This window comes from Equus caballus, chromosome 18 (genome assembly GCF_041296265.1).
Source record: "Equus caballus isolate H_3958 breed thoroughbred chromosome 18, TB-T2T, whole genome shotgun sequence".
NCBI lineage: Eukaryota > Metazoa > Chordata > Mammalia > Perissodactyla > Equidae > Equus > Equus caballus.
Genome location: NC_091701.1, coordinates 82649255 through 82676866, shown reverse-complemented (window position 1 = coordinate 82676866; position 27612 = coordinate 82649255). Strand labels below are relative to the sequence as shown.

General features: G+C 42.5%; 1 protein-coding gene across 4 annotated transcripts in view; it reads left to right on the top strand.

Annotated features, from left to right (window-relative positions):
* PLEKHM3 (pleckstrin homology domain containing M3) overlaps positions 1–27612 on the top strand; it is a 176120-nt gene that overhangs the window by 58627 nt on the left and 89881 nt on the right. For 2 of the 4 annotated variants that reach the window (XM_023622512.2, XM_023622513.2), the window contains exons 4-5: positions 13090–13235; positions 24923–25116. In XM_023622512.2, coding sequence (XP_023478280.1) covers positions 13090–13235; positions 24923–25116 — 340 coding nt within the window. Of the gene's footprint in view, positions 1–7782; positions 8818–13089; positions 13236–24922; positions 25117–27612 lie in introns of those variants that run through there. The other 2 variants (XM_023622515.2, XM_070242171.1) reach the window with 2 other exon arrangements.

The following is a 27612-nucleotide window of genomic DNA, read 5'->3' as shown; positions in this document are numbered from 1 at the left end:
TAGACAGTAGGTGCACACGAAATATTTCTGATCATCCTCTGTTTTGAAACCCTCCCCGTCATCAAGTTTCCTGCTTTCACTGTCTTTTCTAGGAATCCTGGGTTGGAGTCATCTGCAGATATAATTAAGATGTCCTCTACTCAGTCATCTAGGTTGTTTAAAAATATTAATAGATGATGAACCCAAAACTTACCCTTTTGGCAAACCAGTTATGATCTTGAAGGTTTCCAGGGACTTTTTTTGTTTTGCTTTAATTTTTGCCTATGGAACCCCTTAGAGCCTTTGTTATACTAATGTGAGAGAGAAGTATGCAACATTTCCAAACTTTCTTGACCCTCTCTTTGCAGGACTGGTATTCCTCAGACACAGTGCAAACTCTGCTCTGGGCACAGCACTGTCAGAGTTTCTCTCATTTGTGCATATTCTGTTTCAACTCCAGTTGGTGTACTGCAATTCGATTCTGGCACTAACCACCCAGAGTTAGTGCAAACCCTATGAGTTAAAGGCTTAATCCCCCACAAGACCGCCCCCATATCATTTCACAGTATGTGTAAGTCAAATCATGCTGTACACCTTAAACTTACACTGTGATACATGTCAGTTATATCTCAATATAACTGGAAAAAAACCTGCCCCACTACAGATGCCAGCCACAGGTCCAGGGGATCCCCAGGCCACCTGTGCTCTGACTGGCTGCAAATTTGGGGGTTCCCGTAACCTCCTTAAGTTTGATAATTTGCTAGAACGACCCACCACCCAGGAATGCACTATACTTCTGATTACGGTTTTTTAGAAAGGATACAAATCAGGAGCAGCCAAAGGAAGAGGCTCAAGGGCCGGTCTAGGAGGCTGCAAATGCAGCTTCCATGCCCTCTGCCTATGGGGTCAGGGCACCTCACCCTGATGATGTGCTTGCCAACCAGGAAGCTCCACCAAGTTTCAGTGTCCAGAGTTTTTATTAGGGTTTCATTGTTTAGGCATGCCTGATTGAACCATTGACTTTATGATGGAACTTAGTCTCCTGCCCCCAGTTCTTTCCCCTAGAGGTCAAGCTGGCTCAAAGTCACACCCCTCTAATCATGTGGTTGGCCCTTCTGGTGCCAGCCCCATCCTGAAGCCATTTAGTGGCCCACCATGAGCCTCTTGTTAGCATAAACTCAGTTGTGCTCCAAGGGACTCCTAAATAATGAAGATACTTGTATCACTCTGGAAATTTCAAGGGTTTTAGAAGTTCCCTGCCAGGAACTGGGAGGAAAGACCAGACAATTCTTTGTTATATGACAGCACAGGGCATTGATGGGCCATTTCCACAGCAAAAATGGAACCTGGATGAAAGGAGGATGTGTGATGTATATAGTTGCCCTTCAGGCCTACTGGCCCTGCTCCCTCATTTCCCATCACTGCTGCTGTGCCTTCCAGCACTGACTACCCCACCCTGGGAGGGGGATTCTGGTGGGCCTTCCTGGGACCAGGAAGCTTCAGAAGCTGGTAAGAAATTGGCCACAGCCCTCCCAGAGCCCCAGCTCAGGGTGGTGGGATGGTGGGCACAGCCAGTGACTGGGGATCCCCACTCCCTAGCCAGGACCACTCTCCAATCTTAGGTTAAATAGAGACTGTTTCCTTTCTTAATGGATGTTATAAAGGTGACCAACAAAATTAATTCTCTGTATTACCTTTAACTGAAAATAACTTAGTGTATGCTATAGACCACTTCTAGAAGGGAACTAGGATTCTAAAACCAAAGACATGGAGGTTTGTATCAGTTTCCAAAAGATTGAAAACCACATTCTTTTTTCCCTCAGCTTTACTGAGATATAATTGACAGGTGACATTGTGTAAGTTTAAGGTATACAATGTGATGATTTGATATACATATATATCATGAAATGATTGCCACTTTAAGGTTAGTTAACATCCATCACCCCACATAGTTACCTTTTGTGTGTGTGTGTGGTGAGAACATTTAAGACCTACTCTTAGCAACTTGCAAGTATACCATACAGTATTGTTAACTATAGTCCCCATGCTGAAAATCGCATTCTAACCAGTGTGCACCAGTGCCAGCGCTGTGTCTTGTTTGTGTTTTCATGGGGCCGAACCAAAAACCGTGCTGAAAGCCAGTTCCCCTCAAATCACCAGCCTGCGTCTCAGACACAGAGGGCATATTGTGTTTGAAAATCTTGATCTCCTTCTCCATCTTTACCAATAAAGATGTTCTTCTCAGCCCTCAGATTTTAGAGAATAGACAAAATAATAGACACACGTGGTTTGGTGTCTGGGAAGCATCCAGCCTCGGGGGACCAGTAATAAGTTAGGAGCACAGGAGCTGCTTCTGTTAAAGCCCTGGCAGTGACTCTCATCCCCTCGAGCTGGCCTTCTGACAGGCCAGCGCCTTCCACACTGTCACTTGAGGGGAGATTAAACTGCTTTGACTGTGTTTGATTCAAATGTTATGAAATAAGGGCTAAACCAAATCTTAATTCAGGAATTCTAAGCATTACTGCATTTTTTTCCCCAGAAAGTATGAAGGAGACGTCCCAAGTGATCTCTTGGATGAAGAAATCATCCTAACAGTGGATGGGAATAGGAAAATGGTGTTTCTCGTCCATTGTTAGGGTGAGGAATTTTAGCTGAGTCAGAGGTGCAGGTAATGCGGAGGGTTTCCTGGAGACCCCTGAGCCGCTCTGTCCCTCCTCTCAGTGGTCTCCACCTGCTGACACTCATGTTCTGGTTGCCTGGCTGCCTTCCCTTTTCCTCCCCACTCCTGTTATTGGATGTTGGCGGAGCCATCATCCTCTTGGGGGCCTACAGGGTTAATGAATTGTACCTCTTCATTCCACTCCCAGGGGTCAGGAAGATGGCATCAAAATAATGCATGCATTGCTTATAGATCATGTGTATTATTATGTAATGACCCTAAATTAGTTGCCCCTATTCACTGGTCACTGGAGTCCTGAAGCAGGGGCCTCCTGCTGCAGCAGACTGAGAGGCTTCTCCCTAGAGGCCACTGAGCAGGCCAGGGTCATCTGTAACTCACTGGTCAGATGCCTCCTTTCTCCACCTGAGGAGGGCTGGATGAGCAGTGGGGAGGAGCTGGGAATATTACTCTAGGAAATTCCATTCACATGGCAACATGAGGCCAGGGAGTAGGAGTTTCCCAGTTGAAGGCGTTTTCTGTGTCTTGTCACCAACTCTGAGTGTCCTGACACAAGCAGCCCGTCTCCAAGTACTAAACATACAGCTAGAAGATAGCTTTGGAGCTGGTGGCAAACCTGTGTTTCTGGAGAGAAAAGCTTGGGAAGCAGGCGAAGGAAGCGTGAGGGAAGAGAACAGAGGAAAACTGTGGGCCGAGGCAGTCCCTAAATCTTCCAGAACATAAAGAATTTGGTTTTGGGTGAAAAGGAAGAAATTCAAGCATGGATGTAAAGGAAGCTGATCAAAGTGATCTTTTTTACTTTGAGATTGTTCCTAGTCCTACTCGGATCCACTCTCACGACTTTAATTTTATCAGATTCTTGTCATTACTGAAATAGCTCAAGTAGAAATTGCTCTAAGAGGTGCTGTCAGGGTTTTTTCGAGGTTTTGCAGAGAAGAGAAAAGGTTGTCTTTTAAAGATGCTGTAAAGTTCAGAGGTGAGACTCTCGCAAAATATAGGGAAAGAGAAACAGGCATGAAGCATGAGGAGTGATGTGAAAGAGAAGTCAGAGGGGGCTCTGGTGGGACAGTGTCTGTGACAGAAGCCACAGGAAGATTAGGCTGATGTACACAGAGACTTTGACACGCAAGCCGGAAGGAAGCGTAAGTTCGAGAAACAGCGGGAAACAGGTTGCTTTTCAGGGAAACCAAAAAGATAATATGAACTTCAAGCCAGTTCGAGGTCACTGACCTTTCCAGGCTGTCATGATCAAGATGTAGCTGCGAATCACAAAAAGAGTTAGTACTTGCTTAGCAAATGTTAAATACCGGGGAAAGTCCCTGTAGAAAGAGTGGACCTGGGGCATGCAGTGGATTCTCCGTGAGGAAAAAGGGGTCAGAGCAGGGCTGGGATGAGGGTGAGGGGGTGAGGCACTCGTCTGGAGCACAAAATTTAAGGGAATGCCAGGAAAAAACCTCAGAAATCAAGAGAATATTTTAATGTAATGTTACTTAAAAATCAAAATTAGTACAAAAAATCCACGATGAACAAAATTTAAAATTTTAAGTGGAGAGAGGATCAGTGTGACTGATTTCCCTTTAGCTTCAGGCTCTAACGTGGCTCAGAGGAGCAGCAGAGGAAGATACCGTCCCAGGGCTTTCAGTGTGTGGGTTCCAAGGAGCCCAGCCAGCCTCCATCCTGTTATGGGATGGCGAGGCTGCCTCCCTTTCCTGTCCAGGATGGCAGGGTACCGTTTGGGGTCCTGGTACTTTCTGTTAGACAGAGCTGAGAGAGAGTGGGGGGAGATGTGACGGGACCATGACTCCCTCTGCCCTTAGCTTTCATGTCTGAAATAATCAGCTTCGTTTGGCCTCTTCTGTGTCTGCAGTTGCTGGTGAGCCGGGGTTTCCCCCGAGGATTGATCTGTGAGGAAGAGCTCAAGCTCGGAGCAGGTGCTGCAGTAGTGGTCAGGAGGTGTGGGTGCAGTGTGGACGAGGCCTCGCTCTGCCAGCCCCTCTTTCCTCTAAACTGACCAGCAGCAGGAATCTTTTTGTTTAGGTAGGAAAAGAGCTGGTAAGGGGGCTTCTCCTCCCCAAAATAAATGGTGTATCTGTTGCTTGCAGAGAAAAGTCATGGAGTGTCCGTGCGTGGATGTTTTATTTTGCCCTGACATCTTTGTACTGTTGCTGGATTTTTCAGTGGTGGCACTATTGACATTTGGGGCCAGATAATTCTTTGTTGTGGGGGCTGTCCTGTGCTTTGAGGAGTGTTTAGCAACATCCCTGGCCTCTACCCGTTACACGTCACTAACTACCCCCACTCACCCTTTTGTGACAACTAAAAATGTTTCTAGACATTGCAAATGTCTCCTATTGGGACTAAATTCTCCCCTGGTTGAGAACGAACATGCTGTCAAGAAACAAGGCGTACTAACTATGTCTTCTCTTCCTCACGCAGCTCGTCTTCACTTCTTTATAAAGTAATAAGTGTCTTTTACTGAAATGCATGTGGATGATTTCATACCACCTCATGGTTTATAATGAGACCTTAGCATCTTCCTGGGTGGATTTAAGTAAAAGTAGTAGACTATAGAAATAGAACCCTCACCAACCATCATTCAGTATAAACATATCAGATGCTTTCAGTTGCAAGTAACAGAAAGTCTAACTCAAACTGATTTGTACAATACAGGGGAATTATTCTCAATTAGCTGAGCTTTAAGCATCTGCTAGCTCAAATATTTTTAACTCTATTTTTTTAAATTTTACACTTCAAACAATCAGCATTTCTCCCCCAAACCACCTGCCCCTTCTGACTGATAGATTTCTCATAACGGTCACAGGCTTAAGATGTCCTGGGCATCTTTGACTCTCCCTTGCCATGCTCTCTCCAGGAGTCTGCTGTCAGGTTTGCATTTTATCTCCATAGTGTCTCCTTCTTTTTCTCCCTTCCTGCTCCCAAGCCTGCTGCCTACTCAAGCTCAGATGGGGCAATAACTTATCAACTTGTTCTCTCTCCTTCCAGGGTTTTCTTGCCGGTTAATCTTTGCAAAGCTCAGATTGCTGTTCTGCTTCAAACAACTCTAGCTGTTCCTGTATTTTATTGATTAGTAAGGACTCCTCCCCTTGAGCGTCCAGGATTCTTATGTTCTAGCTTCAGTTTATCATTCCAAGTTCTTTTCCCAACAACCCTCAATGTAGCTATTTAGTAGATAAAAAAGCAGTCAGAATCTGTAGAACAGTGCACATATTTACTTACTTGTCTTAGCAAAAAATCAAGGTTTATTGCCTTTCAAGATAAATTTTGATAAATATTGACTTTAGGCTTTCAATCATTGTTTACCTGAAAGACCAATAAATCTTGACACTTCTCAGCTTGCATTGGAGACTACTTGGTGCTTATTAATTTATTTCATATGATTCATAATGTTAATAACAACATTCTATGAGATTAAACAAACAAATATTATAGAGTTTAGCAAGAGTAGAAAATCTTTACTTTATAGTTCCTTTTTTTTTTGCTGCAAAATGCTTTATTGTTTCCGTTTGGTCCATGGCTTAGGAGAGCACTCCAGAGCGGTTAAAGAACTGCCTGGCGGCTGCGGGGGGCAAAACTCCTGACACCAGGGGCATGCAGAGGGGCCCCTCAGAGTCCACTGGGCTCTGGAGGCTTCTAGTCCTGTTTGAGGGTGAACCTGTCCAAGAGATACTGGCCCACTTCTGCCTGCAGAGGGTGGTCCGGTGGCTGCCCACTTGGGGAGGCTCACCTCCTTGTCTGGGAAGTGGCTCTCCTGGAAGTCACAGAGGTGAGGCTTCTGCGCAGGTAGAACCGGGGCCTACAGTTCACACAGGGCCTGGTTCAGGGTCCTTTCCAGGGCCAGGGCAGCCTCCACGATGTCCAGGGTTTCACCCGCTCGTCCTGGAACGACTTCTGCCCGTCCTGGAGGAGGACGCCATTGTTGTGCTGCGTTTGCCTCTTCAGGATATGTGGCGCCTCACGCTTCTCCTGTGCCAAACCCGGGGAGAAGTGGCCACATTGCCTTGCAGAGCCACATCGCCCTCTGGAGCCACATCACCCCCCGGAGCCATGTTATCCTCCAGAGCCACATTGTTGCCTTGAGAGAAAAGCCCAGACAAACATTAAATGAAACCCACCAGAAAAATTTCTTTTCTGATGAACAGAAATGAATTTTAATATAGCTTTGGAAACAACCAGTCAGTACCTTTCAGGATTGTATTTGAGTATGCGTATTCCCTCCCAACCATGAAGTTTTCATCCCTCAGGGAGAAAATTCACTATCAAAGGACTTAAAAACTTATGGAGAAAATAATTTTGAAGGATTGCCATTTAAAGTGAGCCCATGAACTAAACACAGGGACTACCAGCAGCAGCCATGCCATTCACATTAGCAATTATATGTGATACACACTTGATTTTTCTTGATTTCCCCTTTTGTTCCCTTAGTTTCATTTGAGATGCTTGTGGATACTGTTTTCCTTATAACAGACAAAATGCATATTCAGGCATTTGTTTTCATATGCCTGATTCTCCATCCAAATATTTCATCTCTTAATTGATTTTATGACTACTAGGTAGATGTCTCCTACTTTATGGGTCACCACCTTGTCCCAAAGACACAGAGTAATTTGGATGCTTAGGTTGGGAAAGTTTATAACACTTATTTCTAAATAGGTATTTCTCAGTGTCCCTCACCTTTGCCCCCTTTCCATTACGATTGTGTAGAGTTGTGTGGCCTCAGTTCCCCTATGTTAACTTGAGAACACATGCATGTGTTCAGTCTCTCTTACATCCCAGCTCCTCCCCTCCTGCAGTAGAGGATGTAACTCTGAGGCCCAGGTTCACTGTGCTTCCACTTCCTTTAGTGGGTACCAGAGCTGCATTGCAAAAATTACTTCTGCTCTGTGCCCAGCTTTGTGCTAATCCTAGGCTCGTTAAACAGGAATTTTCAATTGTATACCCAATGTGTACTTTTATTTTTAAAAAGTACATGTTCAACACTTAATTACTTAATAAATCAATGGTTACTGACTGTAAGTTAGGAAAACTAAGTTCTTTATGACTTTTTCCTCTAATTCTTGTAATATAACAAGTCACTGAATCTCCATTTCTGTTTTCCTTCATTTTAGAAAATCTGATCTCTAAAGCATGTGATCAAAGTTCAAGCCTTCGTTCAACATTTTACACAGTGTTTACCGCAGCTCATTGTCCCACGCCAGAACACTGGATGGAAAGGAGGAGGGAGAGACGGGGCTGCCTATGGCCATCCCTCCCTCCCCTGTGTGCATACAGTAAAAGACGATATGGAACTTGCCAGTGTTATTTTTTCTATTTTAACAGAACAAATGAAAATTTGTCCTCTCACTCTATCTCTTTTCCTCCCTTTTATAAAGGCATCTTCTCCTTTTTCTTTTTATTTCCCCCTGTTCTTTTCTTAGTGCGTTTCTACTTTCCAAATACAAAATACTGGATTTACTTTACCACATGGGGAAAGGGGATTAGTGTGGCCGACCACACTTAGAGAGCATGTGTGAGCTCTTTCTTTGTTGAGAGAGAGTCGCCTGGATCCAGCCACAGTTCTTGCTACTTTCTCTTATGCTGGTTGGGAAAGGAAGACTGAGTGGTGCCATGAAGTAGCGAGAAGGTATCGGCTCCTCCTCAAGATCTCAGCTTCAGTAACACCACACTGCAGCCAATTGATTTAACTGGGTGCACTTGTTAGAAGAAAGACTGTGCCTTTGTGGAGAATTATGCCAAAATTTCTGCTTCAGCCCCCAGCAACAGATTCTTTTTGGTATCTTTAGTGAAAGGCCATTTGGGAAATGGACTGTACATGCAGCAAATAGGATTTCGATTAAATGGTGACATTTGTTTCCAAAATGTATCAGAGGGGACGCTCAGCTCTTCAGAGTTTGTGTTCATTAAAGACTTGAAGTGGGGTGGGAAGCAGTTAAAAAAAATGGCCAGTGAGTTCTCTTGTGAGATAGTTTTTTGTTCCTGTGAATTGAATACACTCTCTGAAAAGTTTCAAAAAGAAACTGGGGAGAATGTGTTTACTTTGATCCAATGTTAGAGTGTTCCCTACTACAAATATCCTTTAGTTTTGAAACGTTGAAAAATCTGTTTGAAAGTTCGTAAAAATATAATACGTAAGTAAGCTCTAATTAGTTATTTCAATTAATTATTTTTTGTCTCTGTTTTGCAGCTCTATTTTTCTCCTTATAATGTCGCTTCTTAGAGTCCCACTTTGGCACCTTCCAAAAAATGTGTTTTTCTAGCAGTCATTATTAAGAAAACACATTTTTTTCGCCTGTTGAAAACCTCACAATGATAAAGTAACATCCCAGATTGTGAATCTTTATGGGGAATTGTTTCAGACATTTTTAGTTGATGACCTGCCATTATGATATTAAAGAAGGAAATCTTGCAGTTAATTGTAAGAACACATGTTTCCTTCTTCAGATAAATAGTATGTGTTGTTTTTTAGAAAGTGAATCTATTTCAGGCCACTAACTAGCCTCTAATCTTCTTTCCTGACCATCCTATGTTCTTTTAATAACAAATACATTGGACTTGGAGATTAAAAGTTTTAGTTCTTCCTAAGTCAAACAAGATACTTCTCAGTGGGGACAATGAATGCCCTGGAAAAACCCTGGTAAAATGAACTCAGGTTATTTCTGCATAGCAAATTTTTGGAAATTAACTAAGAACCTGAAGTGTTGATTTTGGAAGCCTAGAAGGAAAACTGTGTGGCAAAGTATGAGCTTTTCACTGAGGAGTCCGCATGTCCTCTGCACTTTACTAGAACAGAATCAGAATTTTAGAGCTTGCAGGGACCTTTACCATCACCTAGAAATCAGGGAGCAATCCTCACTTTCCCCACAGAGCCTCTGGTGGCTGTTGGGTGGCTGGGTAGAGATGTGGGTTCCTGGGCCCTACCCTGGATCTACAGAACCAAAATCCTCGGGGTGGGGGCAGGGCGCAGGGCGTCTACATGTTTCACACACATCTTCAGAAAATTCTGATGCTCACTGAAGTTGGCAAACCACTGATTAGGCTAACTCCTTTGTCTGTGTGGAAGAAAGCAGGCTACAGACTTGGACGGGTCAAGTTCACAACGTGCCCTGGGCAAGAACAGGCTCCCTGACTCTACACTTGTGCTTGTCTGTACACCACTAGCCAAAACAGTCTTAAGCATGCAGATGGGTTCAAACCTACTTCTGGGCCATCCAGGGTAGTTTTAGCACTGAGAGTAGGAGAGCATGGTTCTGAATAAGGTGTGAAGGTAAAGACAAAAACTAGAGGTAGGAGTTTATGTGCTGCTGCTTCCATCTACACGAAAACCTGGATGAGCCCCAGCCATGTCCTCTCAGCCTTTCTCTGTCTCATGAGCCGGGAGGCCGTGCACCGTGGTGAGGATGCTTCATGCACGGAGCCATCTCACATTGTTGAACCTGCAGCATGTCATGCTTTGGACCTGTGTGCCCAGTTGATACACACATTTTTAGGCTATATGCTTTCTTAAAGTTCGTATTTGTGTATTTTATTTTATTTTATTTTATTTTTTATTTTTAAAGGTTTTATTTTTTCCTTTTTCTCCCCAAAGCCCCCTGGTACATAGTTGTGTATTTTTAGTTGTGGGTCCTTCTAGTTGTGGCATGTGGGACGCTGCCTCAGCATGGCTTCATCAGCGGTGCCATGTCTGTGCCCAGGATCCGAACTGGTGAAATCCTGGGCTGCCGAAGTGGAGCGCACGAACTTAACCACTCAGCCACGGGACCGGCACCCAATTTTTGCATGTATTTTAATATTGCCTATGTATGTTGCATCCAGAAAATTATAATAAAGTCATTAAAAATTATAGACTAATAAACCTAGTAGTACCAACCAAAGCGTATATAAATATCCAGCAAATGCTTACTGGTGTTAATTATCCAGAATTCAAACAACCAAAAAGCTAAAATAACCTAAATTTATTTTTGCAGTGTTCCATGGTGAGAGTTTAAACTATAGTGATGATCTGAATTTCTGCAGTGTCATGATCACTTTGTAAATCATTAGGAAAGATGGAATTCATTCAGTGTCCTTTCAGTGTTAAGTCAATTTGTCTACCAATTTTTGGAAATAGCAATATGCCAGTGTCTAGGATCTGTCAAGTTCCACTGAACTCTGTTCCACAGTCCATATATGAACACGTGTAATGTGTAACTTAGAATGGGCCACATATTGCCACAGGGATATTAACAAAAATAAGTTGTTTCAAGGGGCTGGCCCTGTGACCGAGTGGTTAAGTTTGCGCGCTCCGGGGCAGGCGGCCCAGTGTTTCATTGGTTCGAATCCTGGGCGCAGACATGGCACTGCTCATCAAGCCACGCTGGGGCGGCATTCCACATGCCACAACTAGAAGGACCCACAACGAAGAATGTACAACTATGTACTGGGGGGCTTTGGGGAGAAAAAGGAAAAAAATAAAATCTTTAAAAAAAATAAAAAAAAAAATAAGTTGTTTCAAGAGACAGGTGACTGGGTTAGGAGGATCAATTCTGGAAGAGCTATGGGAAATTAAAATCCTGTATATGTCTGTGGGTATATGTGTGCCAAATAATATTCAGTGGGTCATCCCTTCAACATGAACATTTACTGCTGGTCTGCTATGTACGAAGCTCTGTGTTAAGTCCTGAGGATAAGAAATAGATTTGAGGAGTTTAGAGTGTGATTCTGGCTGGACAAGCACACAGAAAGGCACAGTAGTTTAAGGAGACGTGGGCAGTGAGTACAGCCTGCGGCCTTCAACACTCATAGCCTGATGATTGTGACAGCACCTCCTGTGTCCAAGAGGAGCAACATGTGTGTTTGACTCTTCCTTATCTCGTGCCTCAGCCAATCTGAAAAACAGGAGCTTGTTATGATTTTGTCACTACTCAGTAGTAAAGAAATAACTATTTTAGGAAGGAACAGTATTAAGCTCTTGAAGCACAATACCAATACGTATACTTACTGTCTTTCAATACTTCTTGTATTTAAAAACAATAGGATCTAATTCTCTTTCTGGAGGATGCACTGTGAAACTGCTTGATTACTAATGCCTTTTTACTTTTGATGAAAATTAAAGTTCTGTGAGTTTTCTGATACTTTCACTCATAGAGCTCATGTGAATCAATGTCTTCTTAGGTTGGCATTTTGTTAAATAAACGTATTTGGAGCTCCATTAATGGAAATGGGGTACAACGCTGCACATTGTATTATTATTCTTAAGAGTACTTCATTTTGTACGCATATCATCAGATAGGCTTAATGTGAGATTTCTTGACCAATATGGTTTTTGATTCAACCATGAGGTGGGACACATGGAAGGATTTCTAAAATGAAAGCTGCAAATCAGAAATGTCAGAATAATGTCGCTGTTTGTATAATCATGATTACCTCTTCTGGGGCTGCCAGGGTTTTGTCCTTTGGGTTGACTGTGACAGAATTTCTGTACTTATCAATAGAAGGTGGTTTCTCCTATCTAAAGAAAAAGAATGGTTTCTTCATGACAGAGCCGTGATTATTACTAGGTCCCCTGACAGTACAGGACAGTGTTCACAGAATCATGGACTGTTTCCTGGACATGAAAACGGCCTTAGCAGTTACTTGCAGGCAACCATTGGTCTTGAGTAATGGACAGGATTTGGCAAGTTAGAGATCAAAAAAAAGGCATTGTGTAAGGAGAAATAATATGTGCCAATGTATGGAAGGTGGAGTGAGCACACTGTGTTTATTTAGGAAATAGTGAGGAGAGTTCTCTGATTGGAATAAAGAGGTTCTACTGCCTTTGGAGAACAGTAGAAGTGGGTAGTTGGAAAGGTGAAGTGGGGGCCAATCAAAGGACAAATTCCGTTCATTGATTTCGTAAGTAAAGGAAGGCTACGGATGAATTTTTAGGAGCATTTTAGAACCAGGCAAGCTTAGAGGCAGATCCAAACTCCACCTCTTATTGGCTGGGGGACCTCAGACAAGGTACCTAAGCTGGCTAAAACCTTTGTTTATTCATCTGTAAAACAGAGCTGGTAATATCTTCCTCATAGAGATGTTGTGCAGGTTACGTAAGATGCTGTATGAGAAGCCCTTGGGAGGTGCCTGGTGGAAATAGCATTTATGAGGAGGAGCTGAGGAGCTACAAGTGGGCTTGTGGAGAAACTGGTCTCTGGCAGCTGTGTGCAGAAGAGAGCGTCAGAAGGGAGCAGAAGCAGGACCAGCTGGGTGACAGTTACAGCAGCCCCTCAGGAGGCGGGGTGGGGGGAAGCCTCAGCCTAGGAAGGAGGGGGCGTGTCTATACGCGTATTCTCTACAGTTTATGCCCTTTTGCACACTTTGTTTTCCTTGAGGCTTGTGTAGCCTGTTCTGTGGTGTTGAAAGTACAGAAACAAACATGGACTCTCTTTTGCCCTGCATAGGCTGCCAGCGGCCCATAGGCCTCTCCAATGGGAAAGCCAAGGTGTGCAGTTACAGCGGGTGGTACTACTGCAGCAGCTGCCACGTGGACGACAGCTTCCTCATTCCTGCACGCATAGTCCACAACTGGGACACGTCGAAATACAAGGTAAGCACGAAAACTGGGTGCATTTCATAAGAGCAATTTGGGTGTTTGTATATTGTCATGTGGATTATAAAGATAATGATATGAGAATTTGAAGCAAACTTGATTAGGTAATCTCCTTAAAGCTACAAGATTTTATCCAGTGCTTCTTAAATATCTCATGGCTTAAAGGTGTCTTAACTATGACTTTTATTAATTTTCGCACTTAAAAACATATATCGCAGTTTTTACTTCTGGTCCTTGATAATTAACTGTAGGTTCTAAAAGAGAATTCTGATAGAGAAAGAGACCTCATTTATTCTTTTTTTAATAGACCTTATCTCCAACATCATAACAGTACAAGAGGATAAAAATAGGAAAATATTGCATCCATGAGCATGCTAGTGATGGTTGAAGGAGAAGAATTCTATAGCCCAGCATGTTTGTTAGAGTAGGGAAGCACTCCTACTCGTGAAGCTCAGTCTTCTAGCAAATTCACCCTGGAACTGGAACCTGGAGGGAAGCTGTGAGGACTTCTGGGTGGAGGCCCACACCAAGGAGCAGTGTACTGAGCACTCTCAGGCCTTCATCTAGACTGTTGTTTATTTAAAGGGGGGAAGTGAGAAGCACAGGTATATGCTAATAGCTTTGCAAAGTAACTGCTAACAGCCAAGAAGGATATCCAAGAAGTACAAATGGCAGACTTGGTAGCTATAAAAACACAAGTCAGTAGAGGAGAGGAGGAAGACTGAGCATAGGGACACTGCAACTTAGGAGTGAGAGAGTAAGGTCGAGGATCCTAGGGTGAATGACAGCCACATGAAGGAAGTGTTTCCACATCAGTTGTGACAGATGCTGATAGGTCAGATGAGGAGCACTGAGAATTGACCATGGGATTTAGTAATGTGGAGGTCATGAGTGGCCTTAATGAGGGCAGTTTAAATTGAGTGGTGGGAGTCTGATTGGAGTGAGTTTGACGTAGAATAAGAGGAGAGAAATAAGAGACGTGAATAGACAACTCTTTTGAGAAGTTTTGCTATAAGGGGAGGGAGAGAGGTAGGGAGTAACTGGTGGGGAAGTGGGGTCAAGTTAAATTTGATTTTTTTGTTTTAATGGAAGAAATAACAGCATGTTTTCTATGCTGATGTGAACTATCTAGGAGAGAGAGAATTGCTAGAATGATGTGGTTGAGTAAGTGAGAAGGATGGAATCGTGTAGACATTGGAGATTTGGGCCTTTTCTTGGAGCAGGGAGTAAGAGAAAAAGGAGAGTCTGTGGACACAGGAGCCGAGTGGGTAGGTGAGTATGATGCTTGGAGCTTATGGAAGTCCTCTCCCATTTACTTCAGTAGCTTTCATCAGATTCTTTTATTTCAGTATCCGTGATCCCAAAAAGATAGAAACTGTGGGAAGTGCTTTTACTGTCTATTTCATAGAGAAGTAGGGGTAATTAGCCAATAATTCCATCAACCCACGTACAAACCCATCTACATCCACACCCATCCTCATTGTCCTCCTTCCAGCCCTACAAGAAATGTCACCCCTCTTTGGGAAGTTATTCCTTCTGCCTCTGCTCGTGATCTTAACTCCTATCCTCCATCAGAGTTTTGCCAAGTCTGGTTGTCCCTCGTCATTTTCTTGTTCTGCTGGACTTCTCTGGGACACAGTATTTGACCAAGAACTTTGCCTTGGCTTTGATGGCGCAGCCGTGGTTCTCCTTCTGCTTCTAATTCTTCTTTCTCAACCACCCTTCCTGACTCCTTATCTGCCTACATGTCTAAAGTTGTGTTTCTTAGGTTCATTTTTTGTTGTCTTTTTCCATTTCATGCTCTTTCTATTACATTATCTCTGTCTCTTCTGTGGTTTTAACTACCTGGATGCATATGCTGATGACCTCACTTTTATTTCCTGCTCCATTTTTGCTACTGAAAGTGAGATTTGTGGATTTAATGGCCAAATGGACATCTTAGCTTTAGTTTTCAACCTACTAGCCTTCAAGATATGTGAATTAGTCAGCTATGCTGCACAGCATTTCCACCCCTGTGTAAACAAGGGAGTAGAATTTGGCAGGTCGAGGATTCCAACCACTGCAGTGGTACGCTAGGCTTAGAATTCTTTTATGATCCTGTGTCCTGCCACATAACAGAATTCTGTTCCCTGATGTGACTAGAAGCTCTGCTGATCCTTCTGCCAGAATAATGTAACATCTGCCTTGAATGAACCTTCCATGCAAGGTGCTTTGTACAAAAACAGGCTGCACGACTGTTTTTATACCTCCTTGCTAATACATGTCTGAGACTTGCTTTCATTGTAACTATATCTCCTGCAACAAGGTAGATCGGGAAGGGACCTATTGCTGTTGCCTACCTGGAATCTTTGAAGTCTAAAACAAACCTGAAGATTGTGAGTGGCCAATTGGCTTGCATCCTTTCTACATCCTTGGGCAGCCCTGTGTCCTGTTCTGTCCAATAACCATCCACATCTTCAGTGTCTTCAAGATGCCTCATCCCAGTGCTTCTCAGCATAAGACTACTCCTACTTGAAGGAGACAATTGAAGCTACAAGATATGAATATGGATAGCTACAAGTCTATCTATATTCGTACCTGTCCTGACAGCTTCCCCTCCGATCTTTGGAGGAGGAGTCCCTTCTCTTTTTTAAAGATCATCCTTGCACATGTACTCCAGATATTTTTATCCATCTGTGGAATCCCTCCTTGACTTTCCAGAGCTGACAAAAGTGTGTCCTTGGCAAAACCTCTGATGCTCCCCACCCTTCTTCGTTTGCTGCATCGCTGGCTCTTTTCTTCCTGCCACTACCATACTGTGTGTGTGTATCTGTAATTACACTTATTTAGGGGGCTAATAGCAGGAGCTTGGAGTTAAATGGGCACTTGTGTAAATCCTACTTCCACCTCTTCTTAAGTGCTTGATTTCTTGGGATGAGTTACTTGAATTTCCCTGAGCTTCAGTTTCCTAATCTGTAAAATGAACCCAGACTGCCTGGGTTCAAGTCTTGTCTTCATTGTTTATTAGCTGTCTGACCTGGGCAAGGTCCTTAGTTCCTCTGTGTTTCAATTTCCTCATGTGTAACAGAGGACAACAACACCTCAAAGGCTTACTGCTGATTAGTGGATTAATGCATGGGAAGGGTTTGGAACAGTGCCCAGCACATAGGGTAGCCAAGTAAGCATTTGTTCTTATTATAGTTCATCTATTTACCTCAAGTGGTTGTGCAAACTAGGATAATAAAGAAAAGAAGCACATACACGTGACTGTGATAGGCACTTAAAGAATGGAAGCTGTTATGATTTTCATTATCCTCTCATTTACTTGTCTTCTCACTAAAGGTGAGCTCGTTGGGCACAGGGAACCTGTCTTAGCACAGTTCCTGGCACATAGTAGGTGAGCAGGAATGTATACTGAATCAATGAAAGACTGAAGCCTGTCCTATGGGCACCTCAAACTCAGTACACTCCAGATTGGCTTCGTCATCCTCACCACATATTCCTGGAGTGCGCACAGCCCCACCAGTCACCAACATCAGTGCTGGGAGACCTCCTGGGCTCGTCCCTCTGCCGCACCTACCATGCCTGATCAGTTAGAAAAAGTCAACTGCTGAATTTTAGCTCTCAAGGTCCTGCTCTCCACTGCACCCACAGTCCCACCATCACCATCGTGGACCATCACCATCACTCACAGGAGGGAATTCAGTAGCCTCCTAACTGTGCTTCCTGCCGTCAAGTCTTGTCCCAACAGTATTCCAAAAGAGTTTTAATCTCACCTTGGGTAAGTTTTGTACCCTCCTTTATTCTCAGTTTCTTCAGCTTTAGAATGGAGATGATAATGATAGTAATTGCACCTACTACTGTAATAAAGTTGCTGTTTGCTGAAAAGAATGATTCACAGAGAGTACCTAGCACAGTGTCTGCCACTAAAGAGTGCTCAATTGATGCCAGTTTTTACTATGATTGTATATAAGATAGACAAATCTCTTAGCCTAACACGAAGATATTTTGTGGTCTCTCATCCCTGCCTTTCTAACCCCTCGTCCACTCCTTTCCCGCCTAAGAGTCTCTTCAGTAAGATCACACTTGTTCCTGCCCCTCAGTCCTCCCATGCCATCTCACATCTCTTGTCTTCCTCTTCCCTCAGTCAGCTTGGCAAATTCCAAACCCAGCTTAAATCCATTTCCCTTAGTCTTTCCTTCCCCTCTGCCAGACAGAGTTATCATTCTCTCCTCTGCATCTTGTACTTGACACTCTGAATATAGGCTATAAATATATTTGCCATGGGTATGTTAGATAAAAACTTATTTCAAGAGAGAGAACACTAGCTGAGTTTGGTTTAGACGGTTTAGATTAATCTGCTTGGAATGGGGCTTTGACAGCTAAGAGAGGTATGTAAAGAGCAAGTGAATGAGGCAGTCCAAGCCCCATGGTCATTGAGAGTTTAGGCTAGTGGCACCTGCCAACAGAATACATGCCAGTCAGTGGAGCTAAAGCACAAAGGTGGCACTGAATGAGGAAAATTTAAAAATCAGGCATGGTTTCTGAAGATGTGAGATGGAGGAAGAGATGCAGGTCTGTTTGAGTGAGCTCTACAGGCCACTGAAACCATCAATTTAGCCATCACTGATGCTTGCCGCCTTTCTGTAAAGCAGACTTCTGCCATGGTGGTCATTTAAGTGACAGGTTTGATTTTGACAGGATAGGTAACTAATTGAAGATATTACCCTCGCTTCATCCATGTTGCACACGAGGAAAACCTCTTTTGTCAGACTGTTCCTTCCCAGGCTTTCGGTGGATCTGGGAAGATTGTAAAGCAAGAACAGAGATGGTCACTTTTATCTGGATTATCTCTCACTGGCATTAAGTGACTATATTCCATTTAGTCCAGTATCTGTCTGTGTTTGCTCAGACACCAGATTTAACTTAGTGTTGCTAATTGTGAGGGTCAGTGCAGACCAGTTTCCAAGACCAGACATTGTTCTGCTAGATCTGCCTCTTTTCCTTAATAGCAAGTACGTGACTGGCTTGAATATTCATTTAAAAGAGTGAAAAAAATGGCTTTGCAGAGCAGAATGAAATCTGTCATCCTAAGCATTTCATTGTCTGCCCTCTGGAGTAATAATAATCCTAATTATTTTTAAAGCAGGATTTCCTCTTTTCCTGTGTATATCCTGCAGATTGAATTGAGCTCCAGGATTATCCAGCAGCTAAACCCTCTCCTCTAATTCTATAGATATTTTCCAATGAAATTCTCTTTGAAGGTAGCTTGCCCCCAGTCCCTCATTCAGATTATTGAGCATGACAAAGAGATGGTGAGGAACTCAAACTTAGCCTCAACTCTTCCTGAACAGTTCCCCTCTGTTGTGCTTTGTAAAAATATTTTTGTGTCCTAGCCTGAATCCTCACATTCCATTTAGCTAGGGGTTTTCCATGTTACGTAAGCCATTTCCTGTCTCTCCATCTTGAGAGGCATTCAAGGCAAGCTCCATTGCCCTTGTGAGCTGGAGAGTAGCTCGCTGATGGGAGGAACCACTTGTTTAGGGTCATTTGGAGATTTTGAGAACAAATTGTGATTAAACTTGAGATCTCCTGATTCCTCCTCCGTTACCCAGGGTGCCAAACAAGTATTGTTTGGGATTGATTTTATTAAGACTTTCAGCTTGATTTTTCACGATAGAGATAAGAAAAAATACCAAAGCAAAAGGGGTTATTTTGCTGTGGTAAATTTATGGGTGGTATTTTTTTTTCCTTTCCTGATCTTTATTCTCCAAATTTTTAGTAACGTGATTATTATTATTTTATATATTTTAACTGTCACTTAGCTCCATATATTCTATTTAAGGAAATATGTATTAGAAATTAACCTTTTTTAATGCCTCAGAATTATAAATATGATTCTTTTGTCCTGTGATAGATAACTTCAGTAGGGTTTAATGTGGAATGAGAGTCTATTTTTCCATGAAGAAATTGCCTTGCAATGCTATACTTTTATTCTTTCTTGTCTTTTGAATATAATATAGCTTCACAAATTTCAAGGTGCGAAGAGTAAAAGGACATCGTACATGGATAATCCCCCTCCCACCCTCTTCTTCCCACAGGCAACCAACTTACCACTTTCTCATGTATCCTTCCAGAAGTATTTTATATACATGTGGTTTTTTACACAAAAATGGTAACAGGCGATATAGTGTACATGCTGCTTTTGGGGAACTTTCCATTTAGATTGTAAAACTCCTCCATGGGATTTTTGTTTTTACAGCCACTCCATGTTCCATCTTGAATTTACACACACATGCACACGGAATTTACCTAACTTGTCCTTTTTTTGGTGGACGTTAAGTTTTCTCCACCCTTTGCTATCATAGACAGTGATTCAGTGAATGACTTTACGTGTCATGTTGAAAAGAAGTTCTTCGATGTACGAGTGAGACATGTGCAGAGACCTCCGTAGAGGGAGGGCTGGACATTTGCGAGTTGGATGCATATTCCCAGATTGCCTCTGCCAGGGTTGTGTGCTCTCCATTTACCTCGCATCTTCTTGCAAGCAGCTCTCTTCCCTTAGTACCAGGATGTCAGCTGTCGCCTGTGTTGTCACTGCACTGCCTCTAGCTGTCTGCCCCTTCTCTGCTTTATTAACTCTAAATATGAGGTGAACTTAGAAATAAACAACCAAGCTGTTAGAAGTGTGTTTGAATAAGAGCATGTGGTTCAGAGTCACAGCCAGAGCACTGTCCAGTACCCATTCACTCGTTCAGCAGTGCATACTGACCACTTACTGTGCTCGCCGTTCTAGGTGCTGGGCACAGTCTTTGCCTCATGAGTCTTCTTAGTCCAGTGGAGGGAAAAGACAGTAAACAGATCACGAACAAGTGACTTGTAGATAAATGAAATGTTACTGGACTTTAGTTTTTGTTTTAGAGTTAAAACCATGCTGCCTGGTTACGCTATGGGTTAGTCTGCATTGTAGCCCACTTGCCTTCTGTGTGATTGGGGAGGAGGGAAGGACAGAACAGGGTCAGGGACCACCTCTCCTAAAGAGTGATGAGCAGATAGTTTATGGTTGAGTTAGTGAAAAATGAAAAGAAACTGTGAATGTAAACAGTCCTGAAAAGCACAGAGCAGAGTATCCAGAGATCTGAGTTTTGGCTCTAGTTCTGCCACAGAATGACCACAGATGAATCACATGAGCTCTCTGGACTCACTTTTCTCTTATATTAAATGTAGGTAATGGATTAATTCATTATTTCTCAAAAGTATATTCCTTGGAGCATTAACAAGTTCTGTGCATGTTAATAGGTGTTACTCAAAAAGAGGGTTCCATAGGAAGGCCACAGCTGGGTTGGCTTTATAATTGGGAAAGGCCCCTCCCCCTCCCCCCAAGAGAACACAGCCCTGGGAGCTCACAGCTTGGTAGGAGGATGGAGCGAGTTAGAGAAAGATGCCCCTTTCCTCAGCTGGTGAGAGGGCCCAGGCTGGATTCATCTCCCACCGCTGCCCCCGTACGGCCTGCACAGCATTAAACAGCTGCCATGTCTGTACTCCAGTAGGTTTGGGAAGTGGCTGAGTTAAGCAGATTTTCTTCAGTACAGGATGTCCCCACACTTTAATTTGCTAACGTGCTGCAGTTTGAATCACCCAGAGAAGAATGCACATGTGGCATATTTCTTGCTGGACCTCAGAACGTCTTTTTTGTAGGACTAGTATTCCTTGGAACACAGGCTGAGAAAAACTGAACTAGATCATCTGTACCAGTCCTTGTTATTCTAAAATTATGTTCTCACCTGTTTTATTCTAATGCATTTTCCTCCTTTAACAAAAACTAAAGTCTTTACCACTACCACTACATTATCTCCCAGTTGCCGTCCACGGTTCGACATCCCCTTTGCCCCATTGCTGCATTACCCAGGGCTGTTTTTGTGGGGAGTACACTCCATTCCAGAACCTTTCTCTCAGAATTACGTACGCCTGAACAGCATTCGAGGGCTGTGTTTGTACGAGGTAGCTGTCACCAGCATGACGAAAGATGTATCATGTTCAGATCTGCACCAGCAGTGCCTAATGCTCAAATCAACTGACAAATGTGTTTCCTTATAAACACGTGTGCATGTACAGATTTGGTCATTGTTAGCTGGTAGCTAGTTATAACCTGTTGTGCTGTCTTCGCCCATGCCTCCTGAGTGTGAGGTGGGGAAGAGACCCATTTCCACCTGGACTCCCTCCTCCGTAGCGCTCTTGAATCATGTAGATGGCAGGGCTGTGAAGAGACAAGTAGTTTACAAACTGCCACAGAGCCACAGGCACGGAGTGAGTCCTTACAACTCTAGCTATCCTGTTTGTAAGGTAAAAGAGCTATGGAAAGAATTTAGTTTGTTTTAATAATATTAATGTCATTAATAAACACTACATAATATTTAGTAAAATACTAATAAGTCAACAGATTTGAAAAATGAACTATTGACCCTGTAAAAATTGTTTCTAATGTGAATGGAGTGGATCATGCAAAAGAATACCAACCAAATCCATTCATTTTTTTTTTTTTTTTGAGGAAGATCAGCCGTGAGCTAACTGCTGCCAATCCTCCTCTTTTTACTGAGGAAAACTAGCCCTGAGCTAATATCCATGCCCATCTTCCTCTATCTGTGGGACGCCTACCACAGGGTCCACACCCGGGATCTGAACCAGGGAACCCCGGGCTGCCGAGAAGCAGAACCTGCCAACTTAACCGCTGCGCCACCTGGCCAGCCTCCCAAAACCATTCATTTTTAAAAAAAAAGAGTATCAGGCTCCTTTGTCTGCCCCTGTGAGCTGGGTTTTCCTGCGCATCAGAAACGGCTCTCAGGCTCTTCCTGAGTCCATAATGTGGCAGCAGGAAGCAGCGTTGTAGCTCTCAGCTCTCTGGTGGAATACGCTCAGCATTCACACACAACTCACATAATATTTGTATTAACAAGAAAGAAACTTTCTCTTACATAAACTTTATCACCTAAGAATATCATTGGCTTCCTCCCTAAGTAACTATGTATTTAAAACTTTCTTTTATAAAAAGCATTTTTTTAAAAAAAAAAAAAAAAAAAAAGCATTTTAATTATGGTTGAGTTTGAAAGTGGAATACTCATTTGAGTACAGAGATTGTTTAGAACTCAGGAAATCAACAGGGATGCAGTGCTCTATTTTCAAAAATAGCATTTCATGCTGAATTTTGAGTTCTCTCAAAAATTCCCTCACTAGTGTAAGTGGTTGATTCTCAACAAACAAGCATGTGCCTTGCTGCCAAAAATGGCTCAATGTGGCAGAATTTGTTCACATACTCAGGTGGCCACGGTCACCATGTGCTCTGTATTCTTAACACTAGTTAATAACTTTATGAAGCAGCGCCTTAGAAGTTATTGAAACTACCTCTGTTTTTGTTCTTAGTAATTTCAGTTTATGAAGGCTAATGTCATTCCCTGCTGTCCCGTTTGTCTCGCTGCTCTTACAGTCTCTGTAAAAGACTGTTTTTTTCCCTTTCGGGCTTAAGTACCACCTGAAGAGAGAAGCCTTTGAAGGCCTGGGAGACTGGCCAGTGCCCTTTGTCCTTCTGTCCACCTACTAAAAGGTGGCATTGTTAACCTAATCCAGCAGAGCCCTCACTCAGTATAAACACTGCTCAGTAGAGCCAGGAAGACTAATGGAATTGTACAATACATCATTTTCAGCAACAGTTTCAAGTGGATTGTACTTCATTTCCCAGAACACCATCTGTTTTTTCCTCATTTATTTAAATATAGCAAATATTTAACCATGATAAATGAGATATTTGAACCCAGTTCTGCCTGTCCCCACTGAGCTGCTGGCCACATGAGGCAGGACTGTACTGGTTTTATTCTCCTCTGAATGCCTAGTGCCTGCCATGGTGGCCGGCATATACCTCATCTCCGTGCCTCCAAGTGAGGCATTATTTAGCCCTGACGACTGTTATTTCCAGCCTGGAAAAGTAGTCAAAGGTTTTGGGTAATTCTAGGTACCTCTCTGTGAGCTAGATTTGCAGAAACTGTCAACCTCCCAACAGAGACTGTAAACTAACTCTGTAACTGCAGGACCCCAAAGGATCAGACAACACAACAGGTACCTCACGAAAAAAGTGAAACTTTTATCAGAAAAATACATTGATATATTCTGTTACATCTCTGTAAGAAACATAAACTTTTGTATGAGCTTTACAATAAAATAATAATTGAATTTCACAAACGCGTTTTTAACCAGCATACAATAGCCATACATTTAGTTACCACACGTACATATTGATGGTTTTCACAGCTGTGTCTGCTCATTGTCCTCTGCTCTGTCACATCCTTGCCTCCCAAGTGAATTTCTATTTCTCTTTCTAGACTTCGAGTCAGTGTCACCTGCTTTGCCAAGCCTGCCTGGCTCCTAGCTTCCTTCCCCCCAGGACTGTAGATTTCTCTCTCCTTTAAGCTACCAGTGGACCTCGTCCACGTTTCTTTTGTGGTAGATGACAGACTATGTGCTACATGTGTTTCTCATTTGAATTATCTATTATACTAAAAAGTGAGTCTCTCGAGGGTAGGGACTGTATCCTCTTTATCTTCCTGAGTATACTTCTAGCCTAGAGTGTTTAACAGTGGATTTTCAGCTTTCTTTTTAATAAGCTGGGTTTTTTTGTTTTTTATGTTAAATTACTAGCCTTAAACCCAGTACTAGAGAGGTTTTGGTAGAAACTTTGTGGAGAGGTTTTACCTTGTTCCGTGAATAGAAACTTGAACCAACTCTGTGCATGACTTGCCAATCCTCTTCTCAGTGTCAGTGAATTGTACGTAAAGATTCCTGAAAATCACCCTCATGCTGTGCGTTCTTTAAACTACTCCCTCTGTGTGTCGGATGCATTGTATTTCTACCATTTATTTCTACTGATGACAATGACAGTTTAAAATCAGCTTTCATGGTCTTGTCGTTTACTACCAGAAGTGGATATAGAGTTGGATGGATATGCTGGCCAGAGTCAGCCCAATCTCAGAGTTGTTCTAAGGAGAGCAACTCCTTTCTGTCTCTAAAGTGTGTGTTTGAGCCTGTTTTCTCTGCAAATTTTTCTTTTTTTTGGAGATATCCTTTTGAACTTCATATATGTGTGCATGGTTTACCTATTTTTTTTAAGTGGCTACTTATAAAAAGTGTTATAGAATATACATATGTATACATATATATGTAGTTTTTAAAATCAGCATTGCTGTTAAGAGAGACTTAATGAATTCTTTTTTTATTTACTTTTTATTTTGACATAATTATAGATTCACGGGAGGTTGCATAGATAATACAGAGAGGTGCCATTACCCAGTTTCTCCCATTGGTTAGATGTTAAATAACTATAGTACAATATCAAAAAAAAAAAAAAAAAAGCCAGGAAATTGACATTGGTGTACTGGGTCTGAATAGTTCTGTGTCATTTTATCACACGTATAGATGTGTGTAATCACATAATCAAGATGCAGAATTAATGAATTCCTTTCAATGCCAAGGTTACTTTTGCCAGTTGAGTTTCTGGGAGAAAGAAACAGAAGCCAAAATTTATATTTAGTTAAATTATGGGTTTTTTCATTTGGCTGTTCGGAAGATAATATTACTTTGATGTGTAACTATGGTTCCTGGTTGGAGGAGGTACAGAAAGGTGGAAAATTCGCCAGAACTGATTGAAGTTTGTTTCCCAGGTGTCTAAGCAGGCCAAAGAGTTTCTGGAGTATGTGTATGAAGAGCCCCTGATCGACATCCAGCAGGAGAATCCCCTGCTGTACCAACACGCTGAGCCACTGGCCACCGTGGTGCGGCTGCGACAGCGGCTGACCTCACTTCGAGCCTATTTGTTCAGCTGCCGGGCAGCGGTGGCCGAGGATCTGCGCCGCAGGTAAGTCACCATGTCAGGCGGTCCGATTGTTTTCTTTTCCCGCTCTGGGAGGGTGTTTGGATGATCTCCAAGGCCTTTCAACGCAGACTGGCCTAATTTCTGTGGCTCTCCCTCTGGGCTCATCTTTGACTTTCCCCTCTAAGGTCCTCAATCTGGTTGAGCCAAGCAGGATGAAAATTATATCTCAGCTTAACTGAAGGCTTTTAACTCATGGATCAAGTTCCCAGGACAGTGAAGATTTCTCTTACCTGTAGGTTAACTTGAGATAGTAATCATAGGAGTCTTCGTTGATCCCTTATGTAGTGTTTTACACTTTTCCCAATTTTAGTTCCTGTTTATCATCAGTAAAAATAAGCATGTTTGATATTTCATAACTTAAAACTATCTTTCAATGGGAAATAAGTAGGTGGTTATTTGCATCTTATTTCCCATACAGAAACAAACCTGGTAAATGATGTAGGAAGTAGAACTAGGATTAAAATGCAGCAGGGCCAGGATTTTGCCTCTTCATGTTACCAGTGGTGCAGGCTGCTTTTTCCATAGCTTAGTTATCTCAGAGTTCATAGAACACACAAGTCCATACCAGACTCAGATCCTCAAAATAAAATGGAAGTTAAAATGTGCCTGCTCTCATCAAATTCCTTCTTTTACAGTTAGGTTTTATTAGCATTAAATTCTTAACCTTGGCATATACGAACTAGCTTATACTTGAAATAATTGTTGATGGTGTTCATGAGTCCCTAAAAATACCTTTTAATTTTTTTTGTTTTAATAGAAATGACCAAAAGCATATATTAGTCATGGTTTTTGGAAATAAGCCTATATGCATAAGAACCTTTGGAAAGTATTCAAGTGTTACAGTTTGCTGTTTGAGATCCAGTTAGATCCAAAGAAACTGACATAACCCCAGGCATCTGAAGAAAACATTTAAAAAGAACAAAATGTAGATAGTGAAGAATACATAATATCTAGACAAGCTCTCATAAAATGATAATGAAAAGGCAGCTGCCAGAAAGCAAAGTATTTCTCAGTGGTAGTCATTCTATTGCCTAATTGTCTTTCAGTAAGCACTAGAAAGTGGTCAGGATTTATTCTTATAAAGTCTAGGCAAATCTGAATTTTAAGAGATCAGGGCTGTCCTTGGAAGGCAGTAGAATTACATGTCTCAAACTAATTTGCCAACTAAACTAGATACAAGATTTTTAACATTCAAAATGTTTGTTTTATTATTTTCAGTACCTTTTGGCTTTGCTCAGAGCTTGTTTTTTTCGTGCCTATATTTTTAGATGATATTAAAATCTACACATGGGAATAGAGTTAGATACCTTTCTGGTATAATGTTTGCTTTAGTTAAATATGCCAAATCAGGGCACACTTTTAGGACTTAAAAAGGAGGTCCTCCCTTCATGTGGACGACTAAGAATGCCCATGCTGTTCCAGCAGTCTGCTGGTTTACCACTTTGTGCGGTGCCTTATGGCCACACCACCAGGAAAGGAATGGAGAGTGTAGGCGGAAGGCACTCCAAGGCTGTGAGGACGAGGACAGTGGCCTCTCCTCTGTCCCCTTCGTTTGTCTCTCCTGGACTTGTTCATGGCTATGGTGTAGTGCAGTGCCTGGCTTGAGGTAGATGCTCAGTGTTAGATGGATGGAAGGAAGGAGGAGGAGGGATGGACAGACGGCAGAGGGATGCCTATTACAGTGCCACCTAGATCCCTGAGCAATAACTAGGAGCCCAAGTTTGAGGAAGCGGTCATCTCCTAATTCTTCTTTTTCTTATTTCTCTATATGTCACTTAGCACAGTATCTGACCTATCAGATACTGTCAAAAATAGTTGTTGAATAAATGAACAAAAAACCAAATTGAATCAGTCAAAAGAGATTTAGTTGATTCTGTTTCTGTGATACCTCTCAAATCTTTCCTCTCCTTCTCACTCATAGTGCCCCACCCTGGTTCAGAGTGTCTGGACTATTGCAGTATCCTGATAGTCTAACTTCAGTTTCTTCCCTCTCCAATCCAACCTTCACATCAGACAAACGATTAAAGTATACAAGTATGGAATTTAGGACCTGCCCAGATCTAGTCTAGCATAATGCTCTACTGTCTCACCTATCTTGTAGTTCAAACACAATGACTAACTCTCCCCAGTGCCTTCTGCTGTGGGAATTAAATGGGTTTTTACAACTGGAGTATTTACAATAGTGTTTAGTAGGCACTCAATAAACACTATTATTGTTATTGTTACTAATACTGCCGTCTCATCCCAGAACATTCTTGTTTCTGGCTTTAAAAGTGTTTGTTAGGGACCAGCCCAGTGGTGTAGTGGTTAAGTTCATGCACTCTGCTTTGCTTTGGCAGCCAAGGGTTTGCAGGTTTGGATCCTGGGCATGGACCTGCATCACTCATCAGTGGCCATGTTGTGGTGGTGACCCACATACAAAATAGAGGAAGATTGGCACAGATGTTAGCTCAGGGACAGTCTTCAAGCAGAAAGAGA